The sequence below is a fragment of the Rhinatrema bivittatum genome, chromosome 6 (assembly GCF_901001135.1).
Source record: "Rhinatrema bivittatum chromosome 6, aRhiBiv1.1, whole genome shotgun sequence".
NCBI lineage: Eukaryota > Metazoa > Chordata > Amphibia > Gymnophiona > Rhinatrematidae > Rhinatrema > Rhinatrema bivittatum.
The window spans coordinates 49,996,642-50,021,463 of NC_042620.1; the positions used below are offsets into that span (position 1 = coordinate 49,996,642).

The following is a 24,822-nucleotide window of genomic DNA, read 5'->3' on the forward strand; positions in this document are numbered from 1 at the left end:
TCAAAGGAAAAGATGAGTGAAGAAACTGCTGCTATTGATGTCCTGTTCACAAGTGTTTTTCTATTTGTTCACAGTGTCCTGCTTCTACAGCAGCCTTTTTCTGTTGATGATGCTGTTGTTCATGCTTTACTCTGCATAGTTTTTGTGTATACTGTTATACTGTTCTACTGGTGGTCAGCCTGCAGATTCACAGCTTTTGTTATATTCAGTGCAGCTGGCTCTAAAGGGTTAAATTTTGACTGGAAGCAGGGATACCTTGGAATTTTTGCCTCGTATTTTCAGTCATCTCTGGTCAGCTCCGGTCAGTCTATGTGGCATCAGCAGCTAACCTGGCCAAACCTGCAGAATTATTCTCACTTTACCTGTCCTTATTTCTGTGGCCCAGATTACGCCAGTTGTTGTTGTTGTTGTTGAATAATCTTGGAAGATCAGGATCAGCGTGCCTTCATAGTCTATCCTGCGATTTTTACGGTATGCCTGAAGGATATCCATTTTAGGGGCAGAATTCAATAATTTGGCTATAAATGGACGCAGTTTTCTCCTCTCATCCAGTTTCTGTCCAAGCCGATGAGCTCGCTGGATTCTGAGGACGCCATGTTTATTGGAGATATCTAGGACACATGGCAATCAGTCCTCTAAAATTGCAGTGAGATCCACTTCTTGAATGGTTTTGGGGAAACCTATAAACCGTAAGTTTCCCCTCTGGGATCTGTTTTCTAAATTATCAAGCTTTTTGGCTTGTTTGTCTGCCTCTGATTTCACAGCGGCTAGCTGTTTCAATAAAGTGTCCGCTCGATCCTCCAGTGCTGCTAGGAGTGTTCCCACCTCCTGGAAGCACCTTGCTGAGTCCATGAATAACTGATTTATACCTTCAAATTTTTCAAAATTTATATCCAGGGCTGCTACCACAGCCTCAACTACTTCCATTACCTTAATGTCTTGGTTCTCAGGAGACGGAGGCGCGCTAGAGTCCGTTGCCATTTTAGACTGCCAGCTTATGCTTTTCCAGGCCACGGCATTGTGGGTTTGTGGCCAGACAGTCAAATATCAAAATACCCTGCGGAGCGAGTGGAGATAGTATGGCAACCCCCCCGATTACCAAATGAAGCAAATAAACTGAAAAAATAAGAAATAGCTCATCTGGAGGGGGAGGGGACATGGCGCTCAGGAAGAACGCTTCTTACCCCTCCACCGTGTTATGTGACTCAACAACATACAGATTTGTCAAGTCACTGGTCTGGACTAGCATGCTTTTTAGGTTTCGTATTTTTCTGTTTAGTAAAGCAAAAGCAAACTCAAGATCTTGCAGATAAAATAAAATATTATAGCTTCAGGCAGATATCAGTAATGTGCTGTTACCAGGTAATGTATAATAGAAATAGCATGCAGAAAACAAAAGGGCACATGCTGACTAAAATGCTTTAATCTGGCCAGATGCAAAGCCCTAGAAAAAGACTAAATCAGCCAGTTTAATCAGCTGAATAGGACTTAGTGAATAAGCCCTGATATTTTAACTGGAAAAAAGATGCTTTTTTCATTAAATAAAGTGTACATTCTGCTTCTGCAGCATTCAGGGTTTTCTGTTTTCATCTTTGCACTTTACAAGACCTCATGGTGACACCTGCTGGAAGCAACCTGAGCTAAACCCATAAACAATCCCTTTACATTACATATTATGGTGCACAAAAGGGAAACTCTTTTACATTCTAACTCGAGATTCCAATCTGTTGTTGTAGCCTATACGTGCCCTTCTCCTGCTGTTTAACATTTCCTTACTTACATCCAAACTATGGCCACTGTTGTTTTTCTTTTTTTTTTTTTTTAATTCTTATTCAACTATCTTAGCCACACTCCCCAAGAGATAGCATCCACTTACCATGATATCATTCCCAGGAGCTCAACAGCAGAGTATGACAATCCAAAGAAAGGGGAGTGTGAATCATAGATTCCAAGCCTGAGCCATGAAAAATGCAGGCTTTTATTTCAGATGTCAAAACAAGGTGTATCTTGGTTTTAAAAAAAGGTTTGGGCTTTTTAGGCTTTGAATGACTTGATCTCTTATTTTATCTATTTTATTTATTTATAGTTTTTTTATATACCGACATTCGTTAAGAAAAACATCACGTCGGTTTCCATACAAACGAGAATTCAGCCAAAGTGGCTTTACAATGTAACTGATATGAGAACTAGGGGGAGGAGGAGGGAAGGGGTAGGGGTAGACAAAGGAATTTGTGAACAGATAATAAATGCAAAAAACAAGATTAGATACATGACAACAAAATTATATACAATCAATGTACAAGGGGGGTGCGAGGGGAGGGGGCAAAGAGCTGCAGCATTAGGAGGATGGGAGCAGATATACAGCAGCTTTCAGGCACTTCAGAGCAGATTACATTCAGGTACTCAGGTATTTCCCTGTTCCCAGAGGGCTTACAGTCAAAGGGGCTTATTTACTAAGAGGTAGATTTTAAAAGCATTGCTAGCGCAAAAATGCCCACATATGCATGTATGTGGGTGGCCCACAAGCAACGTGGATTTTAAAAAGCCACAAAGTAAGCACGTTTATACCAGTGCACACATCAAAAATAAGAGGGCAGAAAAAGAGCATGAGAGTAGGAGGAGCATAGGAATTCTGGGGCAGAGGCAATGGTTAGGCCCACAACTAAAGACAAACTAAAGAGTAGCAAATCATCTGGACCAGATGGAATTATGCATCCCAGGGTTCTGAAGGAACTAAAAAATGAAATTTTAGATCTATTAGTTAAAATCATCGTTACAATCATCCATTGTACCTAAAGATTGGAGGGTGGCCAATGTAACCCCAATATTTAAAAGGGCTCCAGGGATGATTCAAGAAACTATAGACCGGTGAGCCTGATTTCAGTGCTGGGAAAAATAGTGGAAACTATTCTAAAGATCAAAATCACAGAGCATAAAGAAAGAAATAGTTTAATGGAACACAGTCAGCATGGATTTACCCAAGGGAAGTCTTGCCTCATAAATCTGCTTCATTTTTTGAAGGGGGTTAATAAACATGTGGATAAAGGTGAATCAGTAGATATAGGGGTAGATTTTCAGAGGGTTACGCCCATACGCACGTAACCCCCGAAAACCTACCCCTGCATGCGCCGGGACGCGCGTATGTCCTGGGGCTTCGAAAAATGGGCGGTCCGGGGGTGGGGTTGCGGTCCGGGGCATGTCCGGGGGCATGGCCGAGTGCCCCGACACAGCGGCCTGTGTTGGGGCCTCGTGCGCCGGCAGCGAGCCGTCACGCGCAAGTTACACCTGCCAGAGGCAGGCATAACTCTACGAAACAAGGTAGGGGGGATTTAGGTAGGGCTGGGGGGTGGGTTAGATAGGGGAAGGGAGGGAAAGGTGGGGGGGGACCAAAACAAAAGTTCCCTCCAAGGCCGCTCTGATTTTGGAGCGGCCTTGGAGGGAACAGGGAAAGCCATCGGACCTCCCCTAGGGCTCGGCGCACCCAAGGTGCACAAGTGTGCACCCCCTTGCACGCGCAGACCCTGGATTTTATAACATGTGTGCATGTTATGAAATCGGGTGTACATTTGTGCATGCCGGGTAGCGCGCACAAATGTACCCCGCGCATGCAATATTTAAAATCGGCCCCATAGTGTATTTGGATTTTCAGAAGGTGTTTGACAAAGTCCCTCATGAGAGGCATCTATGAAAACTAAAAAGTCATGGGATAGGAGGCAATGTCCTTTCATGGATTACAAACTGGTTAAAAGACAGGAAACAGAGAGTGGGATTAAATGGTCAATTTTCTCAGTGGAAAAGGGTAAACAGTGGAGGGCCTCAGGGATCTGTACTTGGACCAGTGCTTTTCAATATATTTATAAATGATTTGGAAAGGAATACGATGAGTGAGGTTATCAAATTTGCAGATGATACAAAATTATTCAGAGTAGTTAAATTACAAGCGGATTGTGATAAATTGCAGGAAGACCTTGTGAGACTGGAAGGTTGGCCATCCAAATGGTAGATGAAATTTAATGTGGACAAGTGCAAGGTGGGAAAAATAACCCTTGCTGTAGTAACACGATGTTAGGTTCCATATTAGGAGCTACCACCCAGGAAAAAGATCTAGGCATCATAGTGGATAGTGAAGAGACGGCTGAGGGGGGATATGATAGAGGTCTTTAAGATCATGAGAGGTCTTGAACGAGTAGATGTGACTCGATTATTTACACTTTCGAATAATAGAAGGACTAGGGGGCATTCCATGAAGTTAGCAAGTAGCCATTTAAGACTAATCGGAGAAAATTCTTTTTCACTCAACACACAATAAAGCTCTGGACTTTGTTGCCAGAGGATGTTGTTAGTGCAGTTAGTGTACCTGGGTTCAAAAAAGGTTTGGATAAGTTCTTGGAGGAGAAGTCCATTAACGGCTATTAATCAAGTTTACTTACGGGCGGATTTTCAGAGCCCTGCTCGCGTAAATCCGCCCAAAACCGGGCGGATTTACGCGAGCAGGGCCCTGCGCGCCGGGAAGCCTATTTTACATAGGCCTCCCGGCGCGCGCAGAGCCCCGGGACTCGCGTAAGTCCCGGGGTTCTCCGAGGGGGGCGTGTCGGGGGCGTGTCGGGGGTGGGCCCGGTCGTCGCGGCGTTTCGGGGGCATGTCGGCAGCGTTTTGGGGGCGGGTACGGGGGCGTGGCTACGGCCCGGGGGCGTGGCCGCGCCCTCCGTACCCGCCCCCAGGTCGCGTCCCGGCGCGCAGGAGGCCCGCTGATGCGCGGGGATTTACGCCTCCCTCTGGGAGGCGTAAATCCCCCGACAAAGGTAAGGGGGGGGGTTTAGACAGGGCCGGGCGGGTGGGTTAGGTAGGGGAAGGGAGGGGAAGGTGAGGGGAGGGCAAAGGAAAGTTCCCTCCGAGGCCGCTCCGATTTCGGAGCGGCCTTGGAGGGAACGGGGGTAGGCTGCGCGGCTCGGCGCGCGCCGGCTATACGAAATCGATAGCCTTGCGCGCGCCGATCCAGGATTTTAGCAGATACGCGCGGCTCTGCGCGTATCTACTAAAATCCAGCGTACTTTTGTTTGCGCCTGGAGCGCAAACAAAAGTAGGCTATTCGCGCTCGTTTTAAAATCCGCCCCAAAGGGAATAGCCACTGCTATTAATTGTATCAGTAGCATGGGATCTTCTTAGTGTTTGGGTAATTGCCAGGTTCTTGTGGCCTGGTTTGGCCTCTGTTGGAAACAGAATGCTGGGCTTGATGGACCCTTGCTCTGACCCAGCATGGCAATTTCTTATGTTCTTATAGATAATACATATAAATCGTCAGCTCAGTGTGCAGTGCAGTCAAAAAAGCAAACAGAATGGTAGGAATCATAAGGGAAGGAATGGTGAATAAAACAGAAAATGTCATAATGTCACTGTATTGCTGCATAGTGAGACCAAATCATGAGAGGTCTAGAACAGATAAATATGAATTGGTTATTTACGCTTTCGGATAATAGAAGGGCTAGGGGGCACTTCGTGAAGTTAGCAAGTAGCACATTTAAAACAAATTGGAGAAAATTATTTTTCACTCAACACACAATTAACCTCTGGAATTTGTTGCCAGAGGATGTGGTTAGGGTAGTTAATGTAGCCTCGTTTAAAAAAGGTTCGGATAAGTTCTTGGAGTAGAAGTCCATTAACTGCTATTAATCAAGTTGACTTTGGGAATAGCCACTACATGGGATCTACTTAATATTTGGGTATTGCCAGGTACTTGTAACCTGGATTGGCCACTATTGGAAACAGGATACTGGGTTTGAAGGATCCTTGGTCTGACCCAGTATGGCAACATCTTATATTCTTAACTCAGTATTTTAAAACCAGAGATCATGGCGTGCATTAGCGGGTTATCCGCGTAACTTTATTGGTGCTCCATATGAGGAAAAAGTCAGTAGATCTCAAGTTTTAGAGCTTGCAGGACAGGGTGAGGGGTCTGGGTCAACTGGGGTGTGTGTAGGATGAAGAACCAGACCTCAAAATTAACTAATTTGAAAAACTGGGTTGACCCTCCTGTGAGCATGTTTTAAAATCCGCCTACATATATATACGTAAAAGCTGACAAAGTCCTTTGGAAGATACGCACGCTAGCTCTACTCCAGTTACTCTTAAAATTAAGAGCATACTTAGCGCAGTTGGTGTATTTTAAAATATGTGTGTGCACTATTTAAAATTCCAGCGTATCTTCGCTCGCACAATGATACGCATGTGTATAAGCACATGCGCATTTGTTTTAAAATTAGCTGTTAGCAAATCAGGTACTAACTTTTTACCTGAAGCAATGGAGAGTGAAGTGACTTGCGCAAGACACAAAGAGTGGCAGTAGGATTTAAATCCTAGCTTCCCTGGTTGTAGCCTGTGGCTCTAACCACTAGGCTTGAGCACCCGAATTTCAGGGTAGGAGAATCACATTTCTCCATGCAATCAGAATATATTTTCTTCAGAAATAAGACTGTAGACCATGGCTTTCAGTGAAGTTTGTACTTCAGAGAAACAAGTTAGTTCACAGAAAATTCAGAATTCTGCTTAGTGGGAAGCATTCCACATAAATGGGTAGATTTTTAAAAAGGTGCGCACGGGAAACACAGAGGTTCCATTTGCCGCTGTACCGGGGAAGGGACTGACGGCCCGCGCAAGTTGCTACTGCTGCAGTGGAGCATCAAAGCTTTCCCTTGGTCTGACTCTCCGGTCACTCAATCAAAGAAATTGATCAGATTCATTTGAAAAGTTGTACCTCTGGTAAAGCCATGCTGTCTCGGATCTTGAAACACATTGGATTCCAGGAACTGCACTATCCTCTATTTTAGCAGTGACACTATGAATTTGCTCACCAGAAAAGTCAGTCTAAGGCCTGTAGTTCCCAGCCTCCTGAATACTTCCACTTTTATGAATAGGAACCACATTCAACAGTTTCCAGTCCTCCAGAACTATTCCCAACTCTAAAGAAGCATTGAAAAGGTCAGCCAGCAGAATTACCAGAACTTCTCCAAGTTGTCCCATCCGGCCCCATTGTCTTTTCTCCTTCAAGTTTAGTTAGCTCCTCACAAACACACTTTTTTGAAAATCGATTAAGGTTTACCTCACTTCCAGTCATATTTGTGTTCATTTTATGTGGTCCTGCTCCTGGCCCTTCAACAGTGAACACTAAACAGAAATATTTGTTAAGCAATTTTGCTTTTTCTTCATCATCTTCTACATATTCCTCTCTTCACCTCTGAGTCTCACAATGCCACTTTTGCACTTCCTTCTATCACTAAAAAAAATATTGTCTCCTTGTTTTACAGTATTTGCTGTTTTTTCTTCCATTTGAATTTTTGCGTTCCTATTTTCCCAGCTTCTCTTAGCTTTTCCAGATATTATTGCCTATTTCTGTGATCTCTTGTAGTTTATGAACGCTAACCTTTTCTCTTATCTTTTCAGCTACTTTACAAAACCATGGCAGCCTCTTTTTCTTCTTTCCTTAAATGTCCTAAGAAAAAGGTTAGTTGTTCTTATATCATCTCCTTTTAGTTTTGCCCACTGCTCTTCTGCTTCCCCTAGATTTTCCCATCCTGCTAACAATTCCTTGAGGTACGCCCTCGTTTTCACAAAGTTAGATTTCCTGAGGCCTTGGACCCTCGTCTTTGAATAAACCTTCATCTCCTGCACTCTAATACTGACCCACACCAATCAGTGATCACTGGATCCCAGATGATTGTCCATTGCAACATTGGAGAGCCTGTCCCCATTGGTAAGCACCTCCGAGTGGGAGGGGCTAAATTGGAACTGTTCCTTACTAAATATCTGGGAAGGGCCTTGGTTTGCTATGGACTACAACTCTGTAAAATTATTTTAGGGGGGATGGGGAAATTGGGTGCTATTCTCTGACATTTTAGGGGTCGGGATGGTGGATTGGGTCTCGTACTTGCAAGGTTTTTTGTTGTTGGTGGTGGTGGGGTTTTTTTTGTTGTTTTTTTTAACTTAACTGGCTATATGTTTGCAAGCCCTCTGTACATCTGGCGTCACCTTCCCAGCCTTGAGGAGCATTGGGGTCACTATACTGATGTGGGGGATCAAATCTCAGGGGCCATGAGCTGGGGGTACGATAACCTGCAGGGCCAGTACTCGGCTGAGTTACAAACAAACCAATGTCCAGACATAAGTTGTGCTCCAAAATAAAAATAGTTTACTGTAGAATCTTCAGAGTAAAACATAATGACAAACTCCAGGAGATGCAGAAAATGAAACAATAATTCAGGTCCCTTTACTTCTCTTCCTTTGGTGACAGTTACTTCTTCTAGTAACATGGTGTCTTTCTACTTTGTTTCTTCCCTTTACTCACTTTTCTCCAGCGGCCTAGCCTGGCCCTCCCTTCCTATCCATTTAGGAAGATCTTTCCAAATGGTCTTGCAAACACACTCTTTCCTTCTCTTCAGGCTTCCTGAGATTTTTGGAGAAAATCTCTGCCCCATTCCTTCCACTCCCTTCTGTAGCCCTGGGAAAGGATCACAGCTCCAACCTTTCTCTGTCCTTCCAACTCTGGAGCAGCCCCAGACTCAGTAGAGTCAGGGCTTTTATTACTTTTCCAGAGACCAAGTCCATAAGGAATGTACCCCAGTGTCAGTCAAGAATGACGGGAGTTAGTGCGCACTAACCTGGGAGTTAGTGCGCACTAACTGAAAATGATACAATTTGACACTTTTCAGGTCAGTTAAGGTCAGTTTAGGAATGAATATGTATTCCTATGTCTGCCCTCTTATTTATTCATGTTACCAAGCTTCCCACTGACAGTATATGGGGGATGGGAATGGAAACAGTTGGTAGCTTGACAAAACAAGTAATGTGATCAGTCAATGTGACTAGAACTTGTGCCCTAACCCTGATACCAGGGGTATTGTGATCTTCCTGCACACAGTGCCCTATCCCTATTAATACCAGGAGTGTTGTGATCTTCCTGCACACAGTGCCCTAACCCCTGGTGCCAGGGTGTTGTGATCTTCCTGCACACAGTGCCCTATCCCTATTAATACCAGGAGTGTTGTGATCTTCCTGCACACAGTGCCCTAACCCTGGCACCAGGGGTGTTGTGATCTTCCTGCACACAGTGCCTATCCCTATTAATACCAGGAGTGTTATGATCTTCCTGCACACAGTGCCCTAACCCTGGCACCAGGGGTGTTGTGATCTTCCTGCACACAGTGCCCTATCCCTATTAATACCAGGAGTGTTGTGATCTTCCTGCACACAGTGCCCTAACCCTGGCACCAGGGGTGTTGTGATCTTCCTGCACACAGTGCCCTATCCCTATTAATACCAGGAGTGTTGTGATCTTCCTGCACACAGTGCCCTATTCCTGATACCGGGGGTGTTGGGATCTTCTTGCACACATCCCGGTATCAGGGATAGGGCACTGCATGCAGGAAGATCACAACACTCCTGGTATCAGGAATAGGGCACTGTGTGCAGGAAGATCACAACACCCCTGGTATTAGGGATAGGGCACTGCGTGCAGGAAGATCACAACGCTCCTGGTATTAATAGGGATAGGGCACTGCATGCAGGAAGATCACAACACCCTGGTATCAGGGATAGGGCACTGTGTGCAGGAAGATCACAATACCCCGGAGGAGTGAGGGTCAGGCAGCTCCCCCCTGTCTGTGAAGCCAGCCTCTCACTAGTAATGCAGGGAGGGAGCTGTCTCAGACTTCACCATCCTCCCCCCCCCCCTCACCCACACACCATTCACTAGCCTGGACATGGGGGAAGTCAGGAGTGAGGGTCAGGCAGCGCCCCCCTGTCTGTGAAGCCAGCCTCTCACTAGTAATGCAGGGAGGGAGCTGTCTCAGACTTCACCATCCTCCCCCCCCCCCCTTTACCCACACACCATTCACTAGCTGGGACATGGGGGAAGTCAGGAGTGAGGGTCAGGCAGCTCCCCCCTGTCTGTGAAGCCAGCCTCTCACTAGTAATGCAGGGAGGGAGCTGTCTCAGACTTCACCATCCTCCCCCCCCCCCCCTCACCCACACACCATTCACTAGCTGGGACATGGGGGAAGGCAGGAGTGAGGGTCAGGCAGCTCCCCCCTGTCTGTGAAGCCAGCCTCTCACTAGTAATGCAGGGAGGGAGCTGTCTCAGACTTCACCATCCTCCCCCCCCCCCCTCACCCACACACCATTCACTAGCTGGGACATGGGGGAAGTCAGGAGGGTCAGGCAGCTCCCCCCTGTCTGTGAAGCCAGCCTCTCACTAGTAATGCAGGGAGGGAGCTGTCTCAGACTTCACCATCCTCTCCCCCCCCCCCCCCCCCCCTCACCCACACACCATTCACTAGCTGGGACATGGGGAAAGTCAGGAGTGAGGGTCAGGCAGCTCCCCCCTGTCTGTGAAGCCAGCCTCTCACTAGTAATGCAGGGAGGGAGCTGTCTCAGACTTCACCATCCTCCCCCCCCCCCCCTCACCCACACACCATTCACTAGCTGGGACATGGGGGAAGTCAGGAGTGAGGGTCAGGCAGCTCCCCCCTGTCTGTGAAGCCAGCCTCTCACTAGTAATGCAGGGAGGGAGCTGTCTCAGACTGGTATCAGGGATAGGGCACTGAGTGCAGGAAGATCACAACACCCCTGGTATCAGGAATAGGGCACAGGTTCTAGTCATATTGACTGATCACATTACTTTTTTTGTCAACTACCAACAGTTTTCATTTCCCATCCCCCCCAACCATCACTTCAGTTGGAACCTTGGTAACATCAATAGATAAGAGGGCAGACAGCCAATAGGAATACATATTCATTCCTAACTGACCTTTACTGACCTGGATAGTGTCAATAATTTGTATCATTTTCTGTTAGTGTTCCTGAGTTTCCATTTCCATTTCCCATCCCCCCAACCATCACCTCAGTGGGAACCTGGTTAACATCAATAAATAAGAGGGCAGCCAGCCAATAGGAACACATATTCATTCCTAACTGACCTTTACTGACCTGGAAAGTGTCAATTTGTATCATTTTCAGTTAGTGCGCACGAACGCGAGTTTTGACAGACACGACATCACAGAGAGAGGAGGAGAGAGAAGAAGAGAGAGAGACCAGAGGAGAGAGAGATAGAGATGAGAGAGAGTAGAGTACACACACACACCATATAGAGATATATATAGTACACACCACAGACAGATATATGAGAGATCACACACCACACACACATATATAATGAGAGAGATCGATCTATATACACACCACACAGTGATATAACACACCATCACACACAGATAAGATAGATGATATATATATATATTATAGATATAGTATAATATATTATATATATAATCTATATATATACATACACACATTACATATATATATACACAACACTTGCCCCTTTAACATAACATTTAGAATTGCTTGCTTTGGCCTTCCTCCAGAAAATATAAAAGTTGTGTCTTATCGATACGTAACCCTGTTCCATTCTCCTCTCAGAGAGGAGGAGGGCAGGGATTTGTGGAGCCTTCGTATTCCTTAAGGGACTCCCAGGATTCTTCCAACGAGGGGGGGGGGGGGGAGTGTTGCTTCAGCTCTCTCGGGGATATAAGATCTTCTCTTACCTTTAGGAAAAAAAAAAAAAATCCACACCAAACCCTGGTTGTTCCAAAAATAAAAGTTTACTGAGGTACTTGTAAAGAAAGGTGCATGTGCCGATTTTGGACACTTGGTTACAGACACAAAAAGGGGTTGAATTAGGCCCAAGTGTGAAACTTGTGAGCTACAGTGCCAATCATCAAGGCTTCATCCCCCGACTACTGTCCATTCACGCATCTTTCATATGCATTCATATAGTTCAATCATCTTCTGAAACGGAGAGTATAACAAAATGCTCACATGCACCCACCTCATGCCTTTTTAAAAGATGATTGAACTATGAGTGTATACGACAGACGCATGAATGGACATTAGCCAGGGTTGAAACCTTGACGATTTTGCTAATGCTCACAAGTTTCAAACTTGTGCTAATTAAACCTCTTATCTCTGAAAGGTGAGTTGGCAAAACGTATTACCTTCGTCTGGCAAAATCCATGGCAAATATAAATCAGAAATACAGTTTGTCAGCAAGCAGCAGTGTCTTCTTCTGACTCTCAAACCCCTGTAAGGATACGCTGGGGGACCTTTTTGGTACCTGAACCAAGCTGGTGACTTTCTTTTTTTTTTTTTTCTAACAAAGCAGGGCAGTTTCCCTGCACCAGAATGAGATCCTTCTTACTCCAGTGATTTCTCTTCTGAGAATCCACTGACAAACTCAATTGGGTAGAAAAGTCTCTAAGGCTGGGTGCAGAACCTCTTTGTGTGTGGAAGACATGTTCCACGGCATTACTCCCTCTCCTCCAATAGCTTGGTGGGGTAATCTCCACTGGAACAGAGGGACGAGAGAATGTTCCCCTTCACCAGGAATCGAGCCCAGATCCCTGCTCAGAGCCCCTCTCAGCTGCTGCAAGCACTTTCTCTCTCTTTCCTGCAGCTCTAGGTCTCTGACCTCGAGTTCTGGAGTGCCCCTACCGAAGAACAGCACAGAAACGTCTGGCCTCCTGGCATTTTATTCAGCTCACAATACTCTACCAGAGAGCATCTGAAACGTACATACCTTCTCTGACCTCAGTGCTGTGAGGTCTGTGGAGACACATGCATCAATAGGAAGGGACATTTTCAAGACCAGGGCTTTCCAAACCTGTCCTGGGGACCCCCACAGGATCTCCACAATGAATATGCATGAGAGAAATTTGCATATCATGGAGACTCAGTATATTGGGGAGCTCTGTTAAAGATCCTCTTACAGATAGAATACATGAAAGCAAGTAACCTCCATATGAAGTTTGAGTGGGTGACACTCATCTGGCAGCAGCAGCATCTACGTAGGTTGCTGTGAGGGATGTTAATGCCACCACCTTCCCTCCCACTCCCACTACCTCTCAGGTATGCAGTCAGAGTCCCAGGATAGTATATACCAGCATATCATTTCATTCCCCTGCTGCCTGCAAGCAACACGTTTCTTTGAAGGAAACATCCCCAAAGGTTTCCTTTCACAACTTTCTGAAAATGGTATTCAATATTCTGCTTTCAGGAAAAAGTGATTTTGGGGTCTGACTACCCTTTCCCATTAGGAGAGCATGTACCTGGACAACTGATTGATTCTATTGAAGAATTTGAAGATGGACTCAAGGTACGATTTACAACATTTTTATTTTAATGTTGAATGTTCCTTTAACTTTGGATTGGAGACTAATACATAACAAAATGTCACTGCTACTACTACTACACAGAAAATTGTGTGCACATATGTATGTATATTGGACACATGGTAACAGATACAAAAAAGGGGCTGAATCTGCACAAGTGTGAAACTTGTGAGTTAGTTTCACCATTGTCAAGGCTTTAGCCCTGGCTAATGTCCATTCGTGCATCTTTGGCATGCATTCATAATTCAATCTTTCTTTTTTTTTTTTTTTTTTTTTTTAATCTTTCTAAAGTGAAGAGTATGACAAAGCACATTAACTTACCTCAAAAGCCTGGATCATAAATAGCTGGATAGCAGGCAGGCTGAAACTCTTAAGGAATTGCCTTGAGAAATGTAAATGCACGCTCGTGCGCTCCTTTTAAAATCGACCCCATAGCTCCCATAGAAGAAAAATGCATATTTTGCTTTTTTTTCTCTCATAGAAAATTATGGGGGCCAGGCCAGACCACACTATTTTCTTTTACTTTATCTATGGAATCAGTTATGATGGACATAGATCACAGCACAGATCTGTTGAAAAGAAGGTTTGCTAAATCCTACCCATAGACGGGCATAGTTTGCCTTCTTAATTTTTTTTGGGGGGGGGGGGGGAACTTTCTCTTCCCTCCTCCCACTCAAAATTGACCATAACGGTGTGACCCCAAAGCCAAGAGCAGGTAGTACATAGAAAAAACGAGACTGGCGGGTTCTAACTGGAGCAAGAGCAGGGCATCTTCAGTCTGTGATGTCCGCTTTCCCTTCTGGTTGAGCCCTCAGGTGCTGGTGGCTGGCAGGACTAATAGGAACAATACAAAAAATAAGAGATTTGAGCAAATGAGTCCCACAATTAATCACAGAAAAAAACAGATGGACTCATTAATAATGCTTATGGGGAAAAAAATATCAGATTAGTATGTGCTCACTCAAATGTAATCCACAGGCTCTTGCCCACAATGGGCTACAACCAGTATCATACAGTTGAGCACTTAATTCACTTCATGTACATTTTCCCAATTAGCTTAAAAACATATGATTCTTAATTATTTATCTCCAAAAAATATTATTTTATTTTATACCCTTATATCTCCAACATTTATCTAAAAAAAATGTTCTTTTTTTTTATCTCTCACAATCCCTAGATTTATTAGCATAGATCAAAAAACTTTATCTCAAAAAGACCACTTAGCTTATCAGCAGAAGATCCGCTCATACAAAACAGATGCATACTAAAGTGCTCATGTACTATCCCAACACTGACAATGTTTCGGCCCCTGCATGCCTTCTTCAGGCGAACTACACCAATCCGGAAAAAAGCACAAAAACCAGAACATTCTTTAAAGAATAAAACCTTACCCAAAAGTACTTTAAAACTGGCCAACCCTTAAAAACATACCTTTCAACTTGGCCTAAGCGGCTCACTCAACTACTCACAATGGTGGATATGCTTTAGCTCACTCCCTTGCACAACACAAGTTAAATCCCCGTATGTGTCCTGCACAGACCAATCAGAAATGTTTGGCAAATCTATTAGCCAATCACTCCCCAGAACGGGATGCAACTGAAAACACCACCCATTTCACATGTAAACAGACCGATCAATCTCCTTGTTCAAACCCTTTGGGCGAACAGTTTGTAAAGAAAATATCCAGCATTGCTCAGCTTGAAGCAAACGTAAATTATAATCACCACCTTGCTTGGTACACTTAATTTGTTGTGTAATTGTATAACTCAAGTCTTCAAATGAATGGTCAAAAGAAAGAGACAATGTTGGACCAACGGCACTTCTATTTTGTTACACCGAATAGAACTCCAATGTTCTATTATACATGTTTTAAGAGTGTGCATAGTCTTGCCTATATATATCAATTGGCACGGACACCAAATCAAATACACCACTTTACTTGATACACAGGTAGTATAAACTTTGGGTACAAAATTCCGCAACCTTTCAAAAGGTAAATCAATATTTGTACGTGATGGTTGACAAACAATACACAAACTGCATGGAAAATGTCCTTTTATACCAGAGATCGGCTCTGCATAATCATGTATAAAATAGGAACGCCCCACTTGACCTCTAATGCTATGACCTTTCTGGTATGCTATTATTGGTCTCTCTGAAAAGGATGGGTGCAGTTGTAAAACATGCCAATATTTATGAATGCTCCTAACCACACGGTATATAGAGGGAGAAAAAAGTAACACAACGTTAGTTTTTTTTAGCTGGTTTAGCGTGCTGGACCTTTAATAATGTTTCTCTATTATTCCAATGGGATCTTGTTATAGCCCTCTTCAAAACTGGTGGAGGATAACCTCTATCAAGAAATTTAATAAACATTAATTTGGCCTTACTTTTATACTCCTGTACGTTGAACATAGCTTCTAAGGCGTCAAAATTGGCCAAAGAGGATACTAACCTTTAACCCCTGAGGATGACAACTGGCATACCCTAAAAGCATGTTCCGATCCATTGGTTTTTGAAACATGGAAAAGAAAAACGCATCCCATAGTTTCAAAATCATAATATCTAAAAGCGACATTTCTGTATCCCCATAACAAAAGGTAAACTGGAGATGTGGATTGCAGCCATTCAGCCAGTGCATAAATTGATCAGACTGCCTCCCCCTGACCATAAAACAATTATGTCATCAATAAATCTTCCAATAGTGAATATACTGTTTAAAAGGGAACAGGTAAGCCATTTGTTCTCAAAAGCTCCTACATATAAGGGCGGATTTTAAAAAGGCCACACACATGGCCGGGCCCAGCGCGCCAAGCCTATTTTCAAAAACGCATGGCCATGCGCATAAAGGATGGTATGCGCATAAATGCAGGCCTTCCTGATAGGGGCAGGCTGGGAGGCGGGGCAGGGCTAGAGGCGCCCGATACAGTGGCCATTTGCTGCTGTGCGGGGGATGGCGTGCCGGCGTGTGCATCTAGATCTTGCTCCTTTACAGGAGCAAAAGGTGAGTTAAAAAAATGGGGGGGAGGGGGCTAGGATAAGGGGAAGGGAGGTTAGGGTAGGGGTTGGGAAGTTCCCTCCCAGTCTGCTCCTTAATTGGAGCGGAATGAGAGGGAACTGGGAAGGCCCCGATGTGTTGCTGCGTGAATTTGCTAAATTATTTCCCCCCTTGCGTATGCCGACCTGCTTGTAAAACTGATCGTCAAAGAAAGTAATTCTCTTTTAAGGCCAGAGCAGCCAATTGAATGATAAACTCAATTGGACTGTGCCGATTTGATTCATTCAGGGACAAAAACCCAGTAATAGTAATAGCATCAAGTGCAGTATATTATGGTATATTTGTTTATAGTGCGACAATATCAATGGTTACCAAATATGGCCTTTTAAACTCCTGCAAGGTGTTAATCCCTTTAAACTCCTGCAAGGTGTGAATCCCTGATATAAGATGGTAATCGGGGTACTAACGGTCTCAAATACTTATCTACAAAAATGGACAATGGTTCTAATAATGAATCTTTTGCTGAAATAATCGGATGACAAAGATTTATGGATCTTTGGGAGATGGTGAAAAACTGGTAGGGAACTCAACTGTTAAAACCGGAATTCCTTTTGAGTAATCCATTCTCGCTCCAAACTCATTTTTAGTCCATGATCAACCTGTGATTTCAAAACCAAATTTGGATCTTCTGGCAAACTTGATAGAACCTTTGATCAGCTAGTTGATATAAAACCTCTCCCCTCTACATTTCCTTTGTAAGGATTACAACTGCTCTACCTTTAATCGCTGCTTTAATTACTATATCTGTATCATTTTCTAAGTCTATTAAAGCTCGTTTTTTTTTTATAAGTGAGATTATTAGACATTTGAGTTGGTCTTTGACTAATCATATGTAAGTCTTTGTAGATTATCTTAGAAAAAGTTTGAATCAAAGGATCAACTGGGCCCGGAGGACACCAACAAGAACGTGGTACAACAACAGAGTTATCTTGTATGCTATCAATCCTGTTGTCAAAAACATCCGCAACTGGAGCGTTCATATAAATCACTCAAAGAATGTGCATACCTCGAACAAGTTAAAACGAACTGTGAACACAAAAGAAAGGCCTTTATTTAAAACACTAATATGGTGAGACAATGATACCTTTTGGGTCAAATTAATCACTACTGTTCCTTCCATACTTGACCCTGTGAACTCGATCGAGTCCACAGTCTTTGAAAGTGAGGTGTACTTTGTAGGTTAGACATTGGTAGTTGAAATCTGAATTTTCAGTTGCCTCCAGTGTTTAAAAAAATCTGTTGGAGCTCAGTGATTCCGAATCAGAAGAATTTCTATCATCTAAAGTGGACTGATTCATCCCCTGAACCTGTCTCAAAAGTTTTTTTTCTGGAAGCCAGAATGTTTATATTGTGGATGCATCGAAAAATAAATGGAACCTTTTTTATAATCTTACTCAGCCCTGACAATTGTTTTAAATTTTTGTTTAAGCTCGTCAGTAAATATCTGTATTGTGCTTTTAAATTCCTTCAGATGAATTTTAAAATTTTCAACTGTATTCTGAGTTGTGAGTTGACGTAATAATTCATTCACTACTGTCTTCAAAATTGCTGCTGTCCATTTTGCCCGTTCTATCACTAGCAGCATTAGATCCAAAAAGCACTTATTTAAATTTAGTTCCATTTTTTTTTTTAATATTATCTCTTTATTGGTTTTCAAAACAGTACAAATAAAGATTTCTTACCTTAGCATCAGGTATAGCATATTCAATACAATTATAAAGGTAATTTAACATCATAACCCAAACCCTAATTATTATGCTATAACCTTATGTATTACCATGAAATCTGGGAGATCATAATAAAGAAATAAAGGAGCATAATATCGTTCCATCAATACTTTTACTGTAAATAGAAAGTGGTGAGAATAATACTAAATTCCTAAGTTACCACAGATATTAGGTTGATACTTCTTTAGAAATCAGAAAATTTTCTAACTGCTCTGGCTCCATGAATACATACCGTTCATTGTCTAGTGTTAAAATACATTTACAGGGAAATTTTATTAATATTTGTGTGCCTAAAGCACGGGCTCTAGAACATAAATTCAAAAATTTCTTTCTATGTAGTTGTGTCAATCTAACAAGATCTGGGTATACCCATATCCTTTCTCCCAAATACAATTTATTTCTATTCCTAAGGAAAATTCTTAGGTCATTATCTCTTTTCACTGGTGTGGTGAATGTTACCAATAATATTCCCCTTCTCTCTATCTGTTCTTCTTGAATGGTCTCTAAAAACCCTGATAGATCTTCTAAAGGGGATAATGTCACCAAATTTTGCTTAGGGATTTCTCCATCCACTTTCCTGTTTCCTCAAAAGTTTATTTTCTACCTGAAATAGTTAAACTTCAGGTAGAAAATAAACTTTTGTTATTAAGGGTAAATTAGTAGAGGAGAAAGATAACACTTCCCGTAGATATTTATTTAATTGTTCTTTGGGAGAAATAAGTTTACACTTAGGAAAATTTATCATTCTCAGATTATTATATCTGAGATTATTTTCCAGATTTTCAATTCTTTTATCTGTTTTAGAATCCCCCTGAATCAGGCCAACCTGTATTTCTTTCATCTGTACTACTTGGGAGTCTAATTCCTATATCTTAATAGAATTAGCTAATACAACCTGATTCACAACTGTGGACTGATCTTGAAATGCTTGAGTCAAAGAAATTATTGTTTTTTCAAATATAGATACTGCACTCCATAATACATCTAGAGTTACAACATCTGGTTTTTTCAACAATGTAATCTCCGGTATAACTACCGGAACCCTCTGAGACATATTTTCTAATCTACCCATATCTGTTTTACTTTTCCCTTCCGTGGACAGTTGCAGAGAACTGCCTGTTCCACTCAAAGTCCCAATGTTAATTTCTTTCAAGGCGGACAAAACTCTCTCGCCTTGAAGCTGTCTATGCATTGTAACAGCCGCACCTCCCTCGATCACTTCCCCCAACTGGGGCAACATCGGTCTCAGGGGATCTGCGGGTCCAGCTGTTCTATCATGGGCAGGGGGAGAGGGAGTCTCAGGGGCCCCAGGGCTCAGAGATGTTTCGTCGAGGGGTTCTGGATTCTACTCCTGAGCCATTAACCCAGCTGACTCTCCTGGGATAGTCCCCACCACGGAGTAGAACTCTTTAATTGTCATCTGACCCAGGGAAGGCTGATGTGGGGTCGAGGTTCCCTCCCTCACCTTCCCCTTCCTCTTCGTATGCGGCATTTAAATTCAGTGGAAATATCCAAAATTAGAAGAAATATTAGAGTTCTGCTTACCATCTCCTTTCTAGTATAACAAATGATCTCTCAGTGAGGGCTGACTGCTTCAGGAGACCAAATATATTAAAGGAAATATCAATTCGTAAAGCTTCTCGGAGAGATTTCAAACCAAAGCCGCATGCCCCTTCGGCGCGCGCGGCTTAGGCAGTGCGCCAGTGTCAGCTGCGCACCGCTGCAGGCCTGTTTTTATTGGCAGTGTTTCGGTGCAGGGCGGAAGTGACTTCACGCCTCCTCCTCCTCGCCGGGACCAACGAGTCAGCTCGTAAAAAACTCTTTCTGCAGGGAGAGAAGTCTCCTCGGCTTAGAAACAATGTCCCTCACCTCCTCTCTCACAAGTCAGCCCCATCTCTCAACCTCTGCAAGCCTGTTTTTATTGGCAGCGTCTCGGTGCAGGGCGGAAGTGACGTCACGCCTCCTCCTCGCCAGGACCAACGAGTCAGCTTGTAAAAAACTCTTTCTGCAGGGAGAGAAGACTCCCCGGCTTAGAAACAACGTCCCTCGCCTCCGCTCTCACAGGTCAGCCCCCTAGTTCCATTTTAATATAACATCTTCCTCTTCACAATAAAGTCTGGGTTCTTTATTAATTTGCAATCCTCACGGAAAGCGCTGACCCAACAATACTCAGCCAGTGTACCAAAATGCAAATTTGTCCATATCAATCGTTTATTCAACTTCAACAAATTATCCCAACTTTCTCCATTTGCAACTAAAGGGATTCTAAACAAAGGGGGAGCTTCTAAAACCTCAGAAAGATATGATTGAGAAAAACTGAAGATATTGTTCCATTGGGTGGCCATAATTAAAAAGATTTTTTGCTCCACAAAACCAGTAAATTAGCATAAATCAAAAACTTTATGCTAATAAATCTAGGGATTGTGAGAGATAAAAAAAGAAAAATGTTTTTAGATACATTTTGTAGATATATGGGTATAAAATAAAATAATATTTTGGGGAGATAAATAATTACAAATCATATATTTTTAAGCTAATTGGGAAAATGTACATGAGGTGAATTAAGTGCTCAACTGTATGATACTAGTTGTAGCCCATTGCGGTCAAGAACCTGTGGTTTACATTTGAGTGAGCATGTAGTAATCTGATATTTTTTTCCTATAAGTACTGTTAATGAGTCCATGTGGTTTTTTAGGACTAACAGGAACAACAGGAAGCACAAGCTACATACTAAGATAATGTAGAACCCAAACCTGGAAACACAATGGTGCCATAGAAGCAGGGCATGACCACTGTGGGAAAACCTGGATTCATGAAAGTGCCCATACAAGCTGTGTAAGACCACTCCAGGAGGACTGGATACACAAAGCAAATTAGGACCAAACTGGAACACAGGATACACAAAGCAAACATAGGACAGAGTCTAGGTCCATTGAAAAAACAAACACAGAACCAAGCTCTAGAAAAGCGCAGACTGAAAGCCTGGAATATAACTGTATCTAAAACAGGAAGAAGAAGGCCGCCAGCAGGAAGTGTGGGCCATAGAACTGGGCAGACTAGAGTTTCCAAGATGCCCACTAAGACCCTTTGTTGGCAGGAGGCAAGAGCTGTCCAACTGGGCCTCACAAACAGAACGAATTCCCAGGGCTCAAATAGCAACAATTAAAACCTTTAAAAAGGGAGCATTACAAATATTACACCAAGTCCTAGTACACCAATATGCTTCCTACTGAGAAGCAAAACAAACTGGATTGCTATGGATTCCTGCACAGAACACACACTAGCAGAATACCTCACTTCAGTCACAGATACAGAACATATCTAGACTCTCAACAAATACAAAACAAGGGATCAGAAATAGAAATGTACTGACAAAAATTGGCTACCCCAAAAAAACAGATTCTACATGCAGTGCAAGAGTGGAGAAATGGCAACAAAAATGCATTTCCTCCTTAACAATAAAGTAAAGGAGATACCTGTTCCCGAAGCTAACATATTCCAAACCCTAAACTGAAAATAAAATGCTTTTTTTCAACTTCTGTTGTCTGAAATATTGGGCCCACCACTAAGAGATATAGTAGATGCAGTATATAACTTTCTTTAACTCTGCTCTCAGATCTTCCCAAAAGAGGGAAATCAAGACTATCCACAAAAAGCAAATCTCCTTTATTAAATGTAATGCTAAATATCACAAATGTAATCGGATTCATAATATCCTGACAAATACAAAATACAACCACAGTATCTATCTTTGCAGTCTCAGTTCAGTCCCCATTCTCTAAGCACTCTATAAGATGTATAAAGAAAAGGTAACATTGAAAATGACCTGGATGTTGGTTTACCTTTGGGAATTTGGGTGCCCATCTACTCATAATGATAGAGGACCAAGGAGAGAAGAAAACAAAACTGTTTTGGGTAAGAAGAGATATCCTGCAGAAGGTCAAACTTGTACAGGTGACAGCTGGGACATGTTCTTAGCTTGAGCAATGTAGAAAAGAAACAATTGGGCAGACTGAGTGCACCAATTAATCCTTATCTGCTATCATAATGATGAAAGATGTTTTAGTGATCTACTGGTCTCCTCTACTGTATACATAATATAAAATAGAATATGAACCATTTTGTGTCTGGTGCTCCAGAAGCGAAGATGCTAGATGCCAGTACGATTACAATTTAGTTGCCAGGAATCTCCGGCTCCAAGCACCAAAGAGTTTATGCCCTGACACAGGGTCATAACTAAAGAATGCAGATGGCATAGTGGCACAGGGTACACTTCAAGAGAGGTATAGAGCAGAGATTTTTTGTGGTCGGACCTGTTATTGCTATCCAGTTGGAAAGGTTGAGGGGGTGGGGGGGGGGGGGGGGGATGGGAGGCACTTCCTATTGTTTCAATATAGGATGCTAAATTTTCTATCTATGATAGCATACTGACACATAGAACTGTATATTAAACAAGCTTTCTGTTTTCTTTGCAGGATAAACTAAAAGCTGACAATGCTCTGTCATTTTTGGGTCTTGATAGGAAACAATTTGAATGAAAATAAAAGACATTAGCACTAAATTACTGTATGTATCAAACCTTGCAAATAAATCCTGAAATTAAACCTTCTGGTCAGTTACTTGAATAAAGAGTGCAATCTCAGCAGTTCATGAGAATTTCAACAAGTAGAAATAACACAGTATTATTCCACTAGCCAAAAATCTGATGTCTTTCCTTATTTTCTGGTCCGAGAAAGATATTTTATAATTTCTCAGGCAGGTATTTAAGATGAAACATTTCCTAAGTGTCCGATGGCACACAGCTTTGCTTCACACTATGCAACCGCTTGGAAAAAAATGCTTAAGGGACAAAGAAACATAGCTACAGCATGTGCAAGCCATGACAACAGGCAAACACTACAGCAGAACAAGACTCTGCTCTGCACATCCTCTATCAAGTGGAACTATATGGGTGCCCAGTGATCATATGAATCTTCATCAAAACTAATACCAAACAAACTGAAAATGGTGATCTGCTGCTCAGCTGGCACCTTGCCAGACTGTCTCACTCTTATTCACAACTCCGACCCCTGCAACAACTTCAACACCATCGCTCTCTTTAACATCTACAATCACTTCTCATGATCTGGACATCATCTTTGCTAGCAGACACCTTTTCACTGTCACATATTTTTTCTGTCCTACAATCTTGTCAGTTTTTTTGGATAGCCACAAAGAGATATATTTCCATATACTGGTTCTCCAAGGTATGCAGATGTATCTCATTTATTTATTTATTTATTTATATACCGACATTCGATCTGAGATATCACATCGGTTTACATTCAGTACTGAAGGTATTTCCCTATCCCCAGAGGGCTTACAATATAAGGGGGTCATTTATCAAAATGCGCTAAGGCGTTTTCGCATGCGTTAAGAGCTTATCACCGATTTTAGCTACACCTTTTTCAGTAGCTACACCTTTTTCAGTAGCATTAAGCTGTGCAATACAGGGCGTAATACAGGGTGGTAATATGTTAGCGCATTTTGCGATGTCTCCTGAAAGGCCTGTTTTAGTAGGTTTGAAGCTCCGGAGGGAGAGAGCGAGTGAGAGAAAAAAAGCCATAATGTCCTCTCCCTAGATAGTATTTGTATCCCTATGGGACGTATCCCTATGGGACGTACGAACAGAACAGTGGTCTCCTGTGAAGATTTGATGACCCTCGGAGTGAGGAAACTCACCCAGAGATGAGATTGGTGCAATGTTCTCTCCACCTAGCTTGATGGACTCTCTACCTGGGTAACATCAAGCTAGGTGGAGACTGTAGATAGTTCACTATTCTCTCTTTCAACAGTGACTCCATTACTTTTCCCACCAGCGAAGTGAGGCTAACCGGTCTGTAGTTACCAACCTCCTCTCTGTTCCCACTCTTGTGAAGCGGGACCACCACCGCTTCACTAAACTCTTAGGTCCACTTTTATATATTTAAGTAAATTTTTTTTACTGCAAATTAAATGCTTATGCTTGTCTTTCAAGTGGTAAGTTCAGTCCTAACATCAGCTGAATCAAAGTGAGCGCAATGTCCCAAACATCAAAAGCAGTACTTAGCTTATAAATCCGCCATGAAAAGCACCCCGACAAAGATCCTTGTTTTGAACAATGTCTGCTTCAGGGGGCTTGGAAAATTCTTAATGCTGCTCACTAGAAGTCGGTCCTCTCAGCATTTCTCTCAACACTATAAAACATGGGGGAAACAGGAGGAGTTTAAATAGGAACAGGAAATGATGTAGAGACAGATGGAAATTACAAACACTTCTATCATTTAAATCAGAGAATACCAATTTATAATTTCTTTAAGACCCCTGAGAGGCTGAGTCTCAATAGAAAATCCAAAATTGTTCCCTTTTATTGAGGAGCGACTGTATATCACCTCCTCTCTTTGGCAATTGCAGTTGTTCCAATATAGTCCATCGTAAATCTGAGAAACAACGAGAAAACTGCAAACAATGAGAAACTAAGGGAGCTGTGATTTTCGCAGTATTTTGATGCAACTTCTGTGCTGGATTAATTTAACCATTATGGTTCTTTTCGACCATCCAATGTAGATCAAATTACATGGGCATTGAATCAAATAAATCACTCATTGAGACACACAATGAGTACTAGAATGGAGTGTTCGTTTCCAATGCGATATGGGATGTTGTCACTGTGAACTGGAGAAAGAGAAAGGACACATGTCGCAATTGCCACATGCGGATTTACAAGCTAAGTACTGCTTTTGATATTTGGGACATTGCACTCACTTTGATTCAACTGATGTTAGGACTGAACTTACCGCAT

At 42.6% G+C, this 24,822-nt stretch overlaps 1 protein-coding gene across 2 annotated transcripts in view; it reads left to right on the forward strand.

Moving 5' to 3' along the window:
• The window catches only part of ACMSD (aminocarboxymuconate semialdehyde decarboxylase), a 115,347-nt gene extending 92,741 nt beyond the window's left edge, over nt 1-22,606 (forward strand). Inside the window, exons 9-10 of one of the 2 annotated variants that reach the window (XM_029605366.1) lie at nt 13,103-13,201; nt 22,478-22,606. In XM_029605366.1, coding sequence (XP_029461226.1) covers nt 13,103-13,201; nt 22,478-22,540 — 162 coding nt within the window. In that variant the 3' untranslated portion in view covers nt 22,541-22,606. The remainder of the gene's footprint in view (nt 1-13,102; nt 13,202-22,477) is intronic. The other variant, XM_029605368.1, reaches the window with a different exon arrangement.
• The last annotated feature ends 2,216 nt before the right edge of the window (nt 22,607-24,822 follow it).